At 45.4% G+C, this 18,349-nt stretch overlaps 1 protein-coding gene across 1 annotated transcript in view; it reads right to left on the reverse strand.

Moving 5' to 3' along the window:
* Positions 1 to 18,349, reverse strand: part of zbtb47b (zinc finger and BTB domain containing 47b) — a 33,088-nt gene that overhangs the window by 7,914 nt on the left and 6,825 nt on the right. Inside the window, exons 2-9 of the mRNA XM_080793381.1 lie at positions 7,645 to 7,841; positions 5,740 to 6,099; positions 5,001 to 5,136; positions 4,089 to 4,467; positions 3,344 to 3,699; positions 2,214 to 2,361; positions 647 to 762; positions 388 to 532 (exon numbers count right to left, since the gene is read on the reverse strand). Of these exons, the coding sequence (XP_080649507.1) occupies positions 388 to 532; positions 647 to 762; positions 2,214 to 2,361; positions 3,344 to 3,699; positions 4,089 to 4,467; positions 5,001 to 5,136; positions 5,740 to 6,099; positions 7,645 to 7,841 (1,837 nt within the window). The remainder of the gene's footprint in view (positions 1 to 387; positions 533 to 646; positions 763 to 2,213; positions 2,362 to 3,343; positions 3,700 to 4,088; positions 4,468 to 5,000; positions 5,137 to 5,739; positions 6,100 to 7,644; positions 7,842 to 18,349) is intronic.

Here is an 18,349-nt window from a genome sequence, read left to right on the forward strand (position 1 = left end):
TGTATATTTGCACATACATGACATTTGTCCTCTGCATTTACCCGTCCTATATGAACTCCAACTACTGAGCAGCCATACGGCACTCAGGGAGCAATTTGCTCAGGGACACGCATTGCTGGCCTGGCCTGGGGTCGTGTCTGGGACGGCCAGGGGCTCTGGCTCCCCAGGCGGGCTCATTAACCACTCAGCTATGGCCGCCCCCCACTGGTTCTCAAACGTTTTAATTTCATGGACATTTGGTTCCATTTGTACAATCTTAGAGTTACAGACGTGTCATTTGAAACCCTGTTCCTTGATGGTCCCTGGACCCCCTAGGAAACCACTGCTATCGACATTGCCTTGCTGGGAATCCAACATGGTGTGGAAAACTATCAAAAGTCTCCTCACCAGTGTGTGTCTTCATGTGCTCGTCAAAGTACTGCTTCATGTTGAAGTCCTTGCCACACCACTGGCACATGAACTGCTTGTGTCCAATGTGGATGCTCATGTGGGACCGCAGCTGGTACTTATACTGGAAACGCTCGCTGCAGTTCTAAAGTGGCAATGAGTGCAAACAAGCAAGGGTGAGAAAGCTAACTATACAGTATTAGTAATGCATGTGTGTGTGTATAACGAAGCAGAAGAGCTTAATGAAGAGAGTTCAGACCTCACACTTGAAGGGCTTCTCTCCAGAGTGCTGCAATGAGTGAACCTTGAGGGACATGCTGCGCTTGAATGACTTCCCACACGTCTCACAGGTGAATGGCATGTCCTTGGTGTGGGCTGCACACACACACACACACACACACACACACGTGCACACACACACACACACACACACACACACACACACACACACACACACACACACACACACACTTCCATTAGCTAATGGTGATTCATGAACAATCACTTTTGATCAAATGTCAGCAGTGCAGTATAAACAGGCTGAAAGTTTAAAAATAAATAGCTGTTAAAAGTAGACCATGCTGCCACTGACAAAGCAACAACCTTGAGATCCTTATAGGCTTAATTGGTACTGTATATCTGAGGACAATGGACTTGTTTGATCTTAGTAGGAAGTCGTTTCAGGATAAGGTATTTCCTCTGCCGTGTCAAGGAGTGGGACTACCTTTTACGCAGAGCCTCGGTTTCGATGGGCGCTGATGGGACGCTTGTTTTACAGCGCCGGCTACTAACGAACGACAACCCTAACCTAACCATAACCGCAAGCACGGAGCAGCGCAACCCGCACCAATCTTAATCCGGTCGTTTTAACGGACCCCTCACCAACCTTAATCCGGTCGTTTTAACGGACCCCTCACCAACCTTAATCCGGTCGTTTTAACGGACCCCTCACCAACCTTAATCCGGTCGCCTGTAAAACAAGTGCCCCCTCAGTGACCATCGACTACCAGGCTCTGTGTAAAAGGTGATCCTGTCAAGGAGTCTAAACAATTCCATGATGTGGCCACGCTCAGTTGCCAACAGCAGCATCTGTGCACCCACCCACTAAAGCGGTGTACAGTTACTAGGACAGGTCATTTGAAAAAAAAAAAACCATCAGTGCCATTGCCATAGCATAGTGACACGGGGCCCCAGTGCAGGCTATTTAGGACTAGACTAATTAGTAATTTAAGTGAACATTGTTTTTTAATAGTTTGTTAAGTTTTTAATAGCTTGTGCAGAATGAGAAGCATATTTTGTCATCACGTTATTTTATCAATACAAATTTAAAACCATAACTGTGATGGATTTGCATTTTCAAGGGTATATGATGCATGTAGTAGAGACATTGATTGTAATTAAATGTGAGTTGTTCATCTTTGAACAGAGGTATACTCTCAATCTCAATTATTCACAAAGGGCCATAGGGAAATCCCCCCCCCCCCTTTGTCAAGGATGATACATACACTTATCATTATGCTTCTGGGCTTCAATCAGGGCATTCACCGCCCGATCTGGATGAGCTCCCAATGTTACCAGCTGAATTCAAACCCAAGTCTCCCCTGTGACCATTGCAGATATTAGGCTTCTGTGCTACATTGGCACAAACTGTTTCATTGTTGACTTAATGGGCGTGTCAGTTCTATCAACCAGGAGCCGCTGGAAATGGGGTAAACCCAAAAGAAATGTAATCAGATGCTATCTCAACATTACACTCTCGACAGCAACCCACAAACAGTCTGATGTACACTGACTGGACCCACTGGATCCTTCATGAAGTGACTCACCGACCATGTGCTTCCTGACGTGGGCCATGGTATAGAACTTCTTCTCGCAGATCTCGCAGGAAAACTTCTTCTCAGCATAGCCATGGACAATCTTGTTATGTTCATGTAAGGACCACAGTTTCTTGAAGGCCTTGCCACACGTAACACACTGAAGCACAAAGATAGCAAATGTAGGGTGTACTGTAGACATTGTTATTTTATTTTTAAGTTAATAGTCCCACATCCAAGTGTATGTGGTCACACAGACACTTATGCACACACTGTACGTACGCAAGTGTGAGCAGAATGAATCAGCAGTTGATCATGAAAATATTGGAAGTACTGAGAGATTGTAGAATGTATCACTGACTGTCCAAAATTCAAATACTGTCTACAATCGGATTGTATACAAAAACAGTCTAAAACATTATGAATGTATTCGTAGTGCTAAAGGGCCATGCCAATAGTCTGGCATGTTTAGCCAACAATGGCTCAAATTGTTTTTGGTCTACCATTTCCCAAAGCAAAATATGGTGGGTTTGATTCTCGAGAAGGTCTGTAAAGTTCAGTGAGATTCGAAGATCTACTTTCAGACTTTAAACTTGCCTGAGATACTGTAGCTAATCCAACACATTCAATTTCAATGCACAGATATTTTGTCAAAGTTATGTTGTTGTTTTAATGCAGTTAAGAGACGGTTTTGAAAAATCTAGTCTTTGGAGATGTCCATGAACGTGCACTGATGTTTAGCCAACACTGGCTCAATACATTTTGTTTTAAAGACTTAGGAAAAAACATGAACATGCTCCATGCTGCATGATACAGTATAGTATGCCTGAGGCTGTATAAAGACATTGACATTGTAGTACTACTGACAGCAGTATCGTCCTTTTAACCATGTTAAACTATAGTGGCCTTTTGGCTAGACTCTAGCCAAAAGGCCACTCGGCTTCGAGATATAGTTTAACAGAGTGTCCGCCCTAAGAGTTAGGGAGGGAGTTGGGTTTCAAATCCCTGGCCGGGCCAAACCAAAGAGGACCATCAAAAACAAAAGAATAATGGGACCCAATGCAAAACAAAAAGTTGAGACATTTTCGCCTGTAATGACATGCTGCAAGTTGAACAAGCTCAAAGGATCACCATTACAGTACCTGGATGCTCTTCTCACAGTCTGTCTGGTGGTGCAGCTGCAGCTCGCTCTCCAGCAGGAAGCGCTTGCCGCAGTTGTTGCAGATCTGCATGCGGTTGTGCGTGACGTTCATGTGCTTCTCCAGGTACCAGCGGTTGTTGAAGACCCGCGGGCATTTCTTACAGGCGAAGTGCTGCTTCTCCTCCAGCCTCACCTTCTGGCCCAGGCTCTCCGGGTCGGCCGTCCTCTTGCGCCCTCGCCGCTGGTTGGCCATGGCGGCCTGGCCGAGGGTCTGCCGCATGGAGGCGGCAGCAGCAGCCATGGCCAAGGCCCTGGTGCCGCAGCGGCTTCGCTCCGGTATGGCAGCTTGCTCCAAAGCTGGAATGTTTATCATTATTCAATCATCTTTGTTGAATTTATAACCATATTCTATACATACTGTACACACAACGAGGTCGACTGTTTCCCAAAGTGGGTTTAATTTAGCTCAAGAAGGGCAGCGTTTCGATCCAATCGGCATGGGAGAGGGGAACGTGGGCACACACACACACACACACACACACACACACACACACACAAAACCAATTTATTACTAAGATTGAAATATTTTGCAGTACAATAACAAACCTGGAATAGCTTCATACCGTGCAGAAGGCCGTGCTACACATGGTTTAGGCCAGTTTTAATTTCTACTATGAACTAGCCATCTCAATAAACTTCTTTCCCACCAGAAGAGTGGCTGGTTTCTTTCTCCTTCGTAAACAAACCTGGAATGTTTAGGGTGTTTTCCTCCTCTTCCTCGTCCACCACATCCTCCTCTTCCTCGCTGCTCTGCACCAACATGTCCTCGGCTCCTTTGCGCTCGTCATTACCGTCGCCCTCCTCCTCCTCTTCCTCATCCCTAAGTGCGTCCTCGCCATCGTAATCCTCGTTCTCCTCCTCTTCCTCCTCTTCCTCCTCCTCCGAGTCCCGGCGGTGGTGGGCACGCGGCCGGCCAAACATGGAGCCTCTGCCGAGCTTGCCCTCTGAGCCCTTGGACACGTTGAGCGTCTGGTTGTTGAGGTTGACCTCCACGATGATCTGGTCTCTGTTGAAGGATGCGTGGAGGTCTGAGGTCTCCGAGGACTCGTCCCCGTTGCCCTCCACCTTTTTACACAATGGTGGTAAAAGTACCGCAATGTATAGAAATACAAGTGAGAAAGTCCGGAATTCAAAATGTGAAAAGTACAAAAGTATCAGCATCAAAATGTACTTAAATGGGGAATACCACTCATTTTCAACATTGAACTATGTCATTAATAGAATTAAAAAAGTCCCCCCCCCCCCTTCCATTTAGCCTAGAACTGGAGGGCTAGAACTTGGATCAGTGACACCTCATCGGTGTACTCTGCAGGCCAAAGAGTATACCGAACCCAAGTTCTAGACCTCCAGTTCTATGCTAAACAGAAGTACTCATTATGCAGAATGTCACACATATCACAATGCATAGTCAATAGCTTGACTATCTTCAAATGGCCTAAATCTGTAGGGCTGAATGTTTTGTAATAATAATCAAAATCTACGATGTAGTGGAGTAGAAGTAAAAGTATTGAAATTTCCACTAAAGTGAAACATACCTCACAATTGTACCTAAATACAGTACTTGAGTAAATGCACTTAAGGTACTTTACACCACTGACCTTACACAACCCCCCCATGGCCCCTGAGCCTTCGTCTTTCTGGTAGTACTGCGAGGCGCGGTCGGTCATCTTGCCTCTGGGCCCTTCTTCCTCCACCCTCACGGAGAACGGGCTGCTGCCTTCGCGCGTGTACACCCTGCCGATAGGTGTGTACACAAATTCAATTTCAATATTGATCTTAAAAATTGGCCCGAATATCGAATATATTTGAATATTATAATTTTTTATTATATATTTTTTGCCCATAGAAAATTACTTGTAAAAACAGGATACCAGTGGAAGAGTGTGTGCTGCTCGAATCAAAAATATTATTTATTTATATTATTTAGTTTGTTTTTATAACTTGATACATATAAGCGAGACCGAATCAGCCGTTGGCAAAATAAAATTGCCTGCCAGCGGATTACGGTCTGGAGAGGCTCAATTGTATGCCCATTTCCTACACCAGAGAACTCGTGTGGCCAATCGGGACACGGTATGCAATATGGGCGGGCTTTTGTACAGTGACGTTCAATGCTTGAGACCTTTGACTGACAGTAGCTCTGACCAATTGCGTCAAAGAGAAAATGTTTGACTTACTCAAATACCACACGACAGTGTGATTTGAGTCTGGCTTATTAGCCAGGCTAGTTGGGATCAGCAGCCTAGGTGTCCAGCCGGTTGAGCTAACCGTCCGGGCAAAATATTGTTTCTCTCCCCATATTGGAAATTCAAATATTAATTCACCCAGCAGCCATACCTGCCGAGCTCCGCCTCCTGCTTGATCTCCCGGTACAGCTGTCCGACGGGCAACGCCATCGAGTCGTTGCCGGCGCCGCCGGTCAGCCCGTCGCGACTAGCGGCCAGGTCGGCGGCCGAGGCAGCGGAGGCCCTCAGCGACTGGCTGCCGATGAGGTCGCGGCACGAGGCGGCGATGTCGCCCATCTGCAGCAGCGTGGCAGCGTTGAGCACGTCGCGCACGGTGCGGCCGCTCACCAGCAGCCGCGACGTATAGATGAAGTTGAGGATCTGCTGCAGGCCCTGTGAGGTCAGCGCGTCCAGGGACAGGTCCACGCGGCGCAGCTGCTTGCTCTGGGCGAACAGGGAGTGGAAGAAGGGGCTGTAGGATCACAGAATTCAGAAGAAGGGGCTGTAGGATCAGATAATTCAGGGAGGGTTTTATTGGTCGCGACTCGTACAGTACGCAGGTTTCAAGAAGCGAGGCGCAGTTTCCCCCCCCCCCCCTCACGCACATGCTTTATTTATAAATTATGGATATTTATTATGGACATAAATGGTTCTTCGTCTCAACTTGAGAAACCTGTGAACATTCCCACCTCAGAAGATCACTCTTCTTGAGCAGCTTGGCCTTTCTTTCTCCCTGTGATGTCTGCTCCTGTCCGGTCATCTCTGGTGATGGCAGATCAGCTTTATTTATTTCCAATTAGTCAGGGGATATTAATAAAATCTGGGAATACATTTCTTACCACTAACATATCCCACATTGACAACCCTAGGGGAATTTTTGACAGCTGCTGAAAGTTGGGGTACCATCAACAACCAATATAAGGCAAAATGTTCTACATTTCATTGTGCTTCAATTCTTTCTTTCCAATGTCCGTATACGTACCCCACCGCTAGGGGACGCTATATCCCAGGTCGGTATATATACGGACCCAATGTATACTCTGTCTATATAATGGTGGAGTCCCACGGCAGCTTTTAACATTGGTCCGGTTGCTATGGCAACGCCCCACCGCTCCAGCTATGGGATTGAACATATAATCACTGTGTAAAGCAGTTGAAAGGAAATAAATCGTTAATCCAGGAGAGCTGTCCTTGGTGAATCTTCTGCCATCCAAATTTCGGATTTAATTTGTGCCTTCGTACAGCGACGCTCCCGCCATGTAAAAGCTTCTGACGAATGTAAAAAAAAAGCTAGCCGCAATAAAAGAGTTAAGTAGCATGTGTAGCATGTCACACTAGGGGGTTTTCATGATTCTGAATCCATTCCAAGCATTAGTTTTGCACGGAAAACACTCCTTGGGCTAAAAACAGTGATAGCCGTCATCACAAATGTGATGAGCTCAGCACATTTGGGCAAGTGGCTATAGCCGAATTCAGCCCAAGGAGTGTTTTTCGTGCTTGGAATGGGTTCAGAATCATGAAAACCCCCTAGTTTGACCCTTAGTTTGGCCATAGACCCCCTAGTTTGGCCATAGCCATAGCCACTTACCCAAATGTGCTGACCTCATCACATTTGTGATGACGGCTATGGCCGTTTTTGGTGGACAGTCACAGACTACAGTCACGGTAAGTACAGTTGTTAATTATCACAGTATCACTAAAGCCTGTACCCCGTGTGTGCGCGTGCACGCTTGGTGGTTGTGCTGGAGTTTTGAGGCCAAACACAATCAGGCTTAGGGCCATGAAAATGCTAGGGCCGACCCTGTGTCACACAATAGCAGTCACATCAACCTGGTAAATGGGCAAGAAGATACCATGTATCTATATCAGCAATAACAATCGTTTCCCTGTATTTTTATTGTTTTAATATAGCAGCTGTGGTAGCGTTCAACAGTACATGTACATTCATTGTGCAATGTTGGCTTGATAACGCAATCAGAGAAGAGTCAGAAGACTAAGGTTTCTAGTGCCAACTCACCTGTAGGCCGCCAGCACCCCCTTGTGGGCGGGGAAGGTGCTACGCTGGCGCACCAGGACGATGTCGACGTCACACAGGTCGGGCTGGAAGAGGCGCTGCTCGTTCAGCCTGTCCATCAGACATGTGAAGTGCAGGGCCACATCCTCCACCAGAGAGAACTCAGTAGAGGGGAAGTCTGTCGTCTTCTCCACTATGAGCTGGACAGTGGACACACAAAACAGAAGTGGAAGAAGCTACTTAGATGTTTTTTCGACCCAATTATGCCACAAATACCGCAACATATTACCTGAGTAGAAGTACAAAAGTATTGGCATTACCAATGCCCAAGTATAAAATGTGGCAGTTAATTGCATTGTTTTGTATTAATAATATAAATCTACCAAGTTCGTAACTCATTTTCAAATAATTGTGTTGACTATTAGGGTAGGAATTTCCCTGTGAGGTGTAATTGAGTATTAGTGCATGAAGTAGTAATGTAGCCTAATGAAAAATGGAAATACTGAAGTATATATAGTATAATTCTACCATAGAATTTGACCTAAGTACAGTACTTGAGTAACTGTACTTTCCATAAGTGCAAACGGAGGGAATTGGGGATTCAGCTACCAGTACCACTCATTCCAGTGATGGGAGCATTGTAAGCAAGAACAAAGCCTTCATGTTACTGAACAAAAAGGCGATTAATAATAACGCTTAACTCGAAACACCCAAGAGTAATTAGCATGTTGTCATGTTAATACATTCCACGGTGTTAAGTGTACAGTACAGCACAAAGTCACAGACTCACAGCAGTGGCTGGCTGCACAGTAGGGGTCATTGAAAAAGGTATAGAACCCTCAGCACTCTGCAACAACTAACAAGGTCCACTGCTTCCCAAGGTGGGTTTAATTTAGCTCAGGAAGGGCAGGGTTTCGATCCAAACGGGATGTGAGTGGGGAGAGAGCAACACACACACACACACACACACACACACACACACACACACACACACGACAATGACTGTCTGGCCCGAGCATTGATATTCAGTGCCACCTCTTCCCATTAGCTCGCTCTCTGAGAACACCCACTCACTATGCGGTCCCCCGGGACCTGCGAATTATGCACAAGACAAAACATGTCCGGAGAAATAATTAGGGGGGAAATCACAATAAATAAATATTAACTAAACACACACCCCCCGCCCCCCCCCCCGCCCCCCCAACAATTTATGGAATTTATCAGTTTCCTGCCATTTTTTCCTTTGAGGCAGAATTGGAACTCTTTCTCTCTCTCTCTCTCTCTCTCTCTCTCTCTCTCTCTCTCTCTCTCTCCCAAGTACAGAAAATGAAGAAAATAAACGGTAGACTCTCTACACGTGGTTCCCAAAGTTTTTAGCTCGAGATCCAAAAGAGAAATGTGATCATGTCTCTCCCGGGTCCGCAGTGTTGCGATGCGACTTGTTGTGAGCTTGTAGATCTGCTCATTTTTGAGTGGTGCATGTGTGTGGCTGGCTGGCTGGGTGGGTGGCTGGGTGGGTGGGTGCCTGGGTCTGAGCACGAAAACAGCATGGTTGTTTTTCACCACCTGTGCACAAATGTTATTTAATTCACCAAACATACATTTTGTAACAGAGGATCATATCGTTTAGAGAAATGAGCTACAAATCAACTTGCTTGTTTTCGTCCAAAAAGAAGAATCCAAGATATTACGACTCTGAAAACTGCGTTCCCATAGACAGCATAAGCCAGCAGATTTTCTTTTTTTTCCACAACCAGAGTGTTACAGAACAGTACGTGAACAGTACATAGAAGTTGTGAACCGTAATCAATTGAAAAAAAAGGCGATCTCTGGGCCAGGTGAGTTAAATAGGTCATCTTTCACTCAACAACTTCCGCTGGGCAAGAAATATACGCTGTAGAGACGAGTGCATTCCTGGAATTTGAAAAGTAGCGGGATTTTGGCGGAAGTACCGCTCAAGGAAATTACGTTGACGCTTTACAAATGAAATTACATTCGCCGTGTATGAAACAAGTGTTGTGATTGGCCCCACACTTCCGGCAATGCAGTCTCTGGCTTTTCTCTTGGCCGATGAGTAAAGCTGGGACAGAGGCTACTTTGGGAACCACTGCTCCATCATGAGCCCTCTGCTGTGTGAGCAGTACGTTCCAGTCTGTGTAACTCTACAAATTACAATTAAACTGCAAATGATCAATTCTTTAGCTTCGCCTGCTGCTTAACGATTTCACCCTTTACGATCAATGTCGAGGCCCTTGCATTTTAACCTTGAAAATCCTGCTGCCTCTTTGAAGAATTCAATTATCTAATGCTAGATTTATTCATGGTTTTACGCACTTGTTTTGTACTTGGAGCCAAAGTGTAGAGTAGATTGGGTTATCTTTCAGCGCGAGGCTACAGACATGCCCAAGGGCAAATCTCGACACGCCAAATCGCATCCAATGAAAAGTTGTAGACTGGGCCAAAGCCTAAACTCCTGGATGATATGAATAAAAGTACAATAGGTGGACTTATTATGTAAATAGAATAGACTCCTGGTGCTGCTGGGATAACTGACCCCAAATATCTGCATCGGAGGAGAGTGTTTAAATCAGTGGCTCTCTCTGAACATGTGCGCCGAGGCCCACTGGTGGACCATGAGGATATTGCCAATGGGCCTCCAAATAATTAGCAAAACACTACGATGTTAATGATAATCTAACATTAAAACGACATTTCTTTTAGTTTTTTAATTGTGATACTTATCCACAAGAAAGTCAGTTACAAGGCTTGGCTAGATGTGGTTCAGCCACAGCTGTTACACATTGCTGTATACATTGTGATACTGCTAAATAGGAACATCAAGTACACTACATCACTTCCATCGACACAAGCCGGAACACCCAGCCGGCCATAACCCATCTGCCCAACGCGACTAGATTGGTGGGCTTACTGGGCTGCGAAGTTTTACGTCCATGCCACCCACATGCCCCTGGCTGGCAGAACAATTTTGAGTGATGACCTTCATCCTATTATGCGTTTCCTTCCCTGTGGGTTCAGCAATCTCTTTCCTCCTCCGCATAGCCAGGATTTTAATTTTTTTTAATAAAAATAAACTCAAAATGATGCACACACCGATGCTTTTCAAATGTCAACTTGCCTCTAGTTTCATCAGTTTAAAAAAAATATTGTTCTTGACTGTATCGTTGTTATTGTCAAATTGGATTTTGTATTGGATTTTGTGACGGCTTGGCGACACCCTGCCCAGGGACTGCTTGACGCTAACTGGTGCATTTATTTCGCCTCAATTTTGCATGGGCCCTGGTAAGTAAACAAAATGAAATCTGTCCATGGGGTTTGGAAAACCATAATGAGCCATCTGCTATAATGACATGAATATGGGTTGACTCTAGAAAGATGTTCTGTCTGTGTGTATAGACTGTCCTCTCTGTATCGTACATTTCTACAGTCTACATACCATCTGAATGCAATGTATTATGTGCATGTAACTCGTCAGTAGTCTTATATAACTTAAATAATTTATGCTTTATCACAATATTACAACAATCAAAATCACATACGATACCTAGTCTCATAATTTAATTCGCCCCTTCGTCAACTCCATCTCTAATCAGACCATGATCAAAGGCCTTGCACTTCACACTTATTTGTATTCATACAATGTGAAAACCAACATCCAGTATACCCTAATGAATGACAAACACATTCCTGCCGGTGAACTGTTGCACCGTTAATTCCATCCAGACTCGATTCTCCAGAGATATTTCTGCCCCAGGCAGACATCTGCGGTGGCCCGTTTGTTGTGTCTGTAACAATGATAGTCGCTGTCTCTTATCTGTACTGTACCTTTTTGTGTTTTTTTCCCGTAAATTAACGCCCTACTTAACCCATTCTGACCTGAGATCAGATTCTAAAAATGTCACAGTCGTTCTTCGATTTTTCAAAAATAGCAGACCTACAAGCTCGTAGCGCGCCACTCGGTGGCGCGCTATGAGCTTGTAGATCTGCTATTTTTAATTAGCTAAAGCATAACATGATGCTTACACCAAAACGGGTTCCCGTTCAGAATGGGTTAAACCCTACCCATCATACCACAGCGCATTTGAATCCTGAAAAGTAACAGTTTTGGAAATATGAGGTTTCCCCACACGACAAGAGACGACGACATGCAACACTAAATGCAGAAAGAACACAAAAAAACACAGAGCTAGCGCTTTTCAGTTTAAAAAGAGCACATCCATCCTCTTTCCGATCCCCTGTCTGTCTTCATTGTCCTCACCTGGCATCACCCCTGCCACTCTCCGCTCCTCCCCTCTAAATGTCAGCGAGGGAGAGCGGTCAGAGCATTTGTTTCGCTGTCATTACAGGGAGCACCACCTTTAACCACCCTCTCCATCACATGGCATGAGGATTACATTATTATTATTCATTAAACAGCGTATACCGGCGACAAACACCTCTAAAGGCTGGATTAATGACACACCCAGGATGTGTCATTTAAATGGGCTCCGCTCAGAGCATTTACGCAGCATATTATGTGCCATCTGACATGTTGCACTGGCTGTGTTTGGTGAAGATGCCTGAAATAGTATAACGGCCTCCCAATGTATGAATGAACAACCCATTGTAAAAGTGCACTAGCGCTATAAAAATGCAATTCATTATTATAATGTATCTGTGAAGCTTTTCTTGTCCTCATTATCAGTAAAAAAAACCACACAACATGCAGTATGACTAACATTTGTAATACATATTGTTTGATTTATGGAGAAGGCCAATAGGCAATTAGAAGGCTCTCCAGAGCGTTAAGTAGCCGCAGACAGTCACAGAGGTGCATGGAGTTCACTCAGTGTCTCTATCTCAGTCAAATCATTGTCTTGGCAGTGGTTTGTTCTGTAAGTAGCAGGAGAATACTTATAGACTTCAGCCCTGGCCTAGGCAGGCGGTATGCACTCAGCGCCTGGCCCGACGACTAATGGAACCACGCCAGGCGGGGACGAGCCTAAGCATTTCGTAGAATTGGGAGTGAAAAAAAAATCCCTCTTCTAATTTGACTTTCACTGGTGGCATTCAGGGGAAAATGCCCTCTTCCCCCCCACACACACACCAATGCCCTGGACGGGCCAACTAGATTTACTACTCTATAAAGTCGGCATTTCCTCCATTGAACGGCTGGCCCACTGTCGATGTGCTGCGTGACGTCCCAAGAGCTGCCATTTTAAAACTTCTCTTGTCCATTTACTGCAGTCTGGTGGTGCAAGCTTATCTGGAAAAGCGCTGTGAGGCCACTGTAAGGGAAGTATAAACTATAAAACATTGGAACCTTGCGTAGCAGCAATATCCTTCCTATTCCCCCTCCCTTCTCCCTGGCCAACATGCCTTTCTGTGTATTTTTGCAGGCTTACATTTGTATCATGGCGGATGCTGTACAAATATATTTCAACATAGTCTTAGATTTCTTATTTGTATGAAATGAACACAGATCTGGTATCGGGTGCAGTACTTAGTTTAGACAGTACCGGTACTTGGTTTAGACTAGTCATTGGTTAGACCAGTCATTAGTCATTCAACTACAACCCATCTCAAACCCTCACCCTAACACTAACCTCCCACGGAGCAGCACACCTAAACCTAACCTTAACCCATGTCTATACAATGACTAGTCTAAACTAAGTATGCACCCCCTGGTATCACATCAGAAGTACAAGTTAGGGAAATTATTAATGAAGGCTATGGGCACTATTTTATTCAGTGCCTTACCGCTTATCCCTAAACTTCTTTGCCTTTTTTTCTTTTTACAAGCTCACAACCTGTCGATGCCCCATCTCTGTTGTCTGTGTTGGTGTAGTTTGTGATCAAGCTATTAGCCCAATGTCACTCACAGCACACTGCAGAATCATGCATAAATGAATCAAAACAAGACATGGTCTAATAGTGGCTTGTGGATCTCAGACGTCATGTGTCCTACTAGCCGGTCTATGACGTCCGTCATCTCCATAGCCTATTTGGGTAAAGATTCAGCACGGTCCACCTCCCTTTGACTTTCAGTATGAACCTAAAAGTAAAACAATAAATACAAAACATTCACAATCAGAAAGATATTCAGGGATTTATGTCCTTGGTCTACTGGCAGCATGCCCAATAGACTGATTGGTCAAGTGGTTTTCTTGATTAGCAAACTGATTCACTCACTCACAGACAGACAGACAGACAGACAGTGACAGACAGACAGACACTCTTCTAGATGTCTCGCCATGCACCACGCCTTAAAGCTCCCTAAAACTATCATAAACTAGAAAGGTTTATGCGCTTAGGGGAGTGAATATCTCTGGCAGGAAGTGTGGCCAGTCTATTTCTGTTTCAGACCTCCAATATAAAATGTAAGTCCTAAAAAAACAAATATTAACAATACGTGATCATGGACAAGAAATCTTGTCCCATGCTCAACCATCCCAGTGGTTTACGAGATGAGCTGTGGACACAGTGAGTGAGTGAGTTAGTAACCTATGGACAGAGTGGCTGAGTGCAGTGAGTGCGTGTCCTTTGCATATCTTCAGAAACCGATTGATTTCAAATAAATAAATAAAAATCACACGTGAAATGAGGGGCGCTTTTATCATCATCATACATCATCACATTCCGGCCAATCACAATTGGTGTCCTAACTTATCATACCGGTTTTGATTGTTTTTCCTTAAACAAACATTAAAAACGCCATTGACATGGACAGAGTTTAATGTTTGTGTCCTTTATATGCCCATATATGGAGATCCCTGATGTCACCAATATGACTTACACTGTGATATGAGGTATATTGGCAGTATACACTTACTGGCCTGTACAAGTACAACAGGTATTGCATAACCGATGGGGGCATTTGTTCCGCACAGGCATTGCGCAAGTAATAACTAGTCACTGTGGCCAAAGAACTGTTATGGCATTGATCCATTGATCTGACGGCTCTTTATTCAGAAGCAAAACTTGGTCGAATGTATTTATTGATTGCTAAACCCTAACCTAACATTTGTCAGACTTTCTGGGGGTACGGAATAATGGGCTGTCAGACCAATGTGCCATGTCCCGCCACAAATGCCTCATTAACTGAAAGAATGATAGCTATGTTAAATGGTGCATTTATATAGCACCTTTATCCAAGGCGCTTTACATGGTTTGTGCATTACATTCACCCATTCACACACCGATGGCAGAGGAAACAATGCAAGGCACCAACCTGCACATCGGGAGCAATTCAGAGTCTTGCTCAAGGACACTTCAACACAAACTCTGGGGGAGCCCGGAAACCTTGCAGTTCCCATCTGGCCACTCTACCCCTGAGCCACTGCCGCCCCTATCAGTTAACGGATAAAATGACATGCCCGCAGTTTGCAACAGCAAACCATAACCATCCATCAGTAGATCATGATGGTGCAATGATGGGGCACCTACGCCTATACGTTGGTCCGACGCAACAGTCTGACACATGCATGGCTGGTGAAGACTCACCCGTGCCTCCCGACATGCGTTGCCGGTTAAGACACATACGTGGCTTACTTCCATGTGAGGTTAGGGTTAGGGTGTCGGACTAATGCCTGTCGGTTAGTTAGTTAGTTGTTAGTACGTCAGACCAAACTCATGCACCCGGCAATGATCACACAAGTTCACCCAGACGCGTTTGGGTGTCATACAGTACCTGGACTACGCCGGTAGCAGCCAAGGCCACTTTAAGTTCTCACTCGCGGAAGAAAAGCGCACACTCAGCAGTCTGCTTCAGACCGACCACTTCCTGCTGAGGGGCCCAGGTTGGGGTTCTGTTTGAGTGACACCGCAAGGAAGCAGAGTGGGCACGGTGTCAGCACCACTCTCTCTCACTGGGATGAGGATGGCAGGCGTAGTGCGCACGTCACGCGCACGCACGCACGCACGCACGCACGCACACGCCGTTAGAATGACAGAAAGACCCTACATACAAACCCAGCCCATTGCCTCTAAAAACGCACATACGTACTTTTATGTCACAGGCAATGGATCACCTCATAAATAAACAGACAGGCAACATTAAGAGAAGGTGCACAGGGCAGAACAAGGGCATGTCATGATGGGGGGGAACTCTAATCAGGCAGCTATTAAAAAGGCATCAGGTTAATGACAGACACCGGTGACCTCTGTGTGTCCAGTGTCCGCCACTAAATTCTCTCAGTTGCTGACACTGACTGAACATACGGTCAAAGACAGCCCAGAGATGAGATGGTAAAAGAAGCGGATTCCGTCTCCATGGCTGAGAGAACCGTGGCTGTTCCATGCCAACAGAGAAAGAGAAAAGAACCCGCACACTCATCTGCTCCAAACGTTATACTTTATTGACGACTTTTCAAGCCAAGGCTCTTCATCTGGTCAAACCCATGTGCCATGCCAAAACCATTATACAAACCCTCCACCTATCCCTCTATGGTCCCTTTTCCACTAAAAGAACATTGGTTCTAGAACTGGTTCCGTTCTAGATTCTTGGAACCTTGATGCCTTCACAAAAACGGCGGCCATTTTTTTGGTTCCAGTTCCGAACCAACTTTTAGGGTTATGAAACATTTCATTTTCAGTGGAAACACTCTGAACTGGTTCAATATTTGACGGGAAAAAAAAGAACCAAACCGGTACAACCTCGGTTGGAAAAGTGACTTTTTACTGTGGACTAGCGATGGCTAAATGCAGTCGCCCATACCGCTAGCCTGCATCGGCAGAGGACTCATGCCACACCACCCCAGTGTAGTCAACTACCATTGACCGGGGAGAGAGGGGTAGATGCAAGGTCTAGGATGAGTGCATCGATGGGTTGCATCAGCTCGAGCGACGGGGAGCCATTGTGAGCATTCTGAGAGCCTACTGATTACAGTCAATAGCCCTCAAACATCACAGTAGCAAGATGGCGAGTAATAATAATAATAATAGTATCGCAGTAATAATATTTCCCTCAATTTACAATTTAGGCATTTAGCAGACGCTCTTAATCCAGAGCGATTTACAGTAAGCAAGAACAACACATGGTAATCATCAAATCAAATACATAAAAAATTGTCATCAAGAATCATAAGAAAGCTAAGCACCTATAGCATCTGTCTAACGGTAGAAAATCTGTACAGTAAAGCTATGAACTATACACTATAGAGTGCTACAGTATGTCTACATAAAAAGCTATCTAGGCAAAACATACTGTACGTATGGCTACCGTTGGACAAGGCACCACGAAGCAAGCTCTACCGGCCATTGATAGAACCAGGTTCCACAGCGCCACCTATCGCACAGCCTTTTGGTACTGGAACCCACTGCACCAGGCCTATTGGAAGAGGCCCGATCACCTGCTTTGAAAAAGACATTCTACAAGCTCAGAATGCGATGCGTCGTGAGCTTGTGAGATCGTCTATTTTCAAATAGCCGTAGCCTAGGATTTGCTTCTTTTGGGCTCGTTTTCATGGACCTGGTTGCTGATTTCTCTTTTGCAAAAGGGCGCTGCCATAGCTGAGTGGTTAGCAAGCCAACCTGGGGAGCGAGAGCCACCGGTTGTCCCAAGTTCAATTCCAGGCCAGGCCAGCAACGTGTCGATGTGTGTCCCTGAGCAAGACTCTTAACCCCCGATTGCTCTAGAGTGCCGAGTGCCGTAGACAGGCTGCTCACTGCTCCTAGAAACACCCCAAGGAGTGGGGACATTCTATCCATTCTAAAATCGGGCAAAATACTGGTAGTCTACTCCACGTGGTCTGCAGTCATCATCCCGTACCATCACACTGTATTTGGCCACATGTTCAGGTCTCCCCCCCCCCACGTCGGTGAGAGTGTGTTGTCAACGCGTTAAAACTAGACTGGGCCAGGTCCTGTCTGCTTTCCTTCAGTTCCTGTCTATTGGGGAATTTCTTCCTCGTCTGCAGTCTGCTCTCCTCTCAATCCAATCAGCGCAGAGACCCATAGCACTGACCTTGAGGTAAGAATATACACAGTAACAGACCTGCATGCGTATGTATCCCACCCCACCCCGTGCGACCGACACGCGCACGCACACACACACACACACACACACACACACACACACACACACACACACAGTAGCCATATGGTCACATACAGTATGATAATGAAGGTACAATGAGTTCAGCAGTTTTGTAGAACATTAGACTGTTTTTTGCTTTAGTTTCCTTTTACAAATATGATATTAAGGTGACTATGATCATTTTAAAAAGTTCATAAAAATGTACAGAGCTCACACCCTACAGTGGCACGAACACGCAAATATTCAGTAAAACGGCAGAGCTCTGTCAGATGATGAAGTTTGTGTGTTTGTGTGTGTGTGTGTGTGTGTGTGTGTGTGTGTGTGTGTGTGTGTGGGGGGGGGGGGCCCGGGGGGGGTGTTCTCCCTTGTGTGCAGTGCACAGAAAGAAGTGTGTTCTGTTGCTTTTAATGAGACAGACGGTATGAAAGACAGCCCTGAAGGAGGATGTCTCTGGAGGAGTGTGATCCTATAGGCCGGGGGTTCTCAACCTCCCCACATGATTGTCTCCACCAGGCACGATATTTGCTCCGATTATGCTGTCAGGGAGCATTTTGTCTGTCGTCATCAATATTGGCCAGCAACTCTACATCTGATCTCCATATATGAAGCTGACCTGTTCTGACATTCCATACGCTGATCCTTCCCCATCCATCCTTCCACTTCGACGTCTCCCTT

The sequence above is a fragment of the Protomyctophum bolini genome (assembly GCF_963924005.1).
Source record: "Protomyctophum bolini genome assembly, chromosome: 21".
Classification (NCBI taxonomy): Eukaryota; Metazoa; Chordata; class Actinopteri; order Myctophiformes; family Myctophidae; genus Protomyctophum; species Protomyctophum bolini.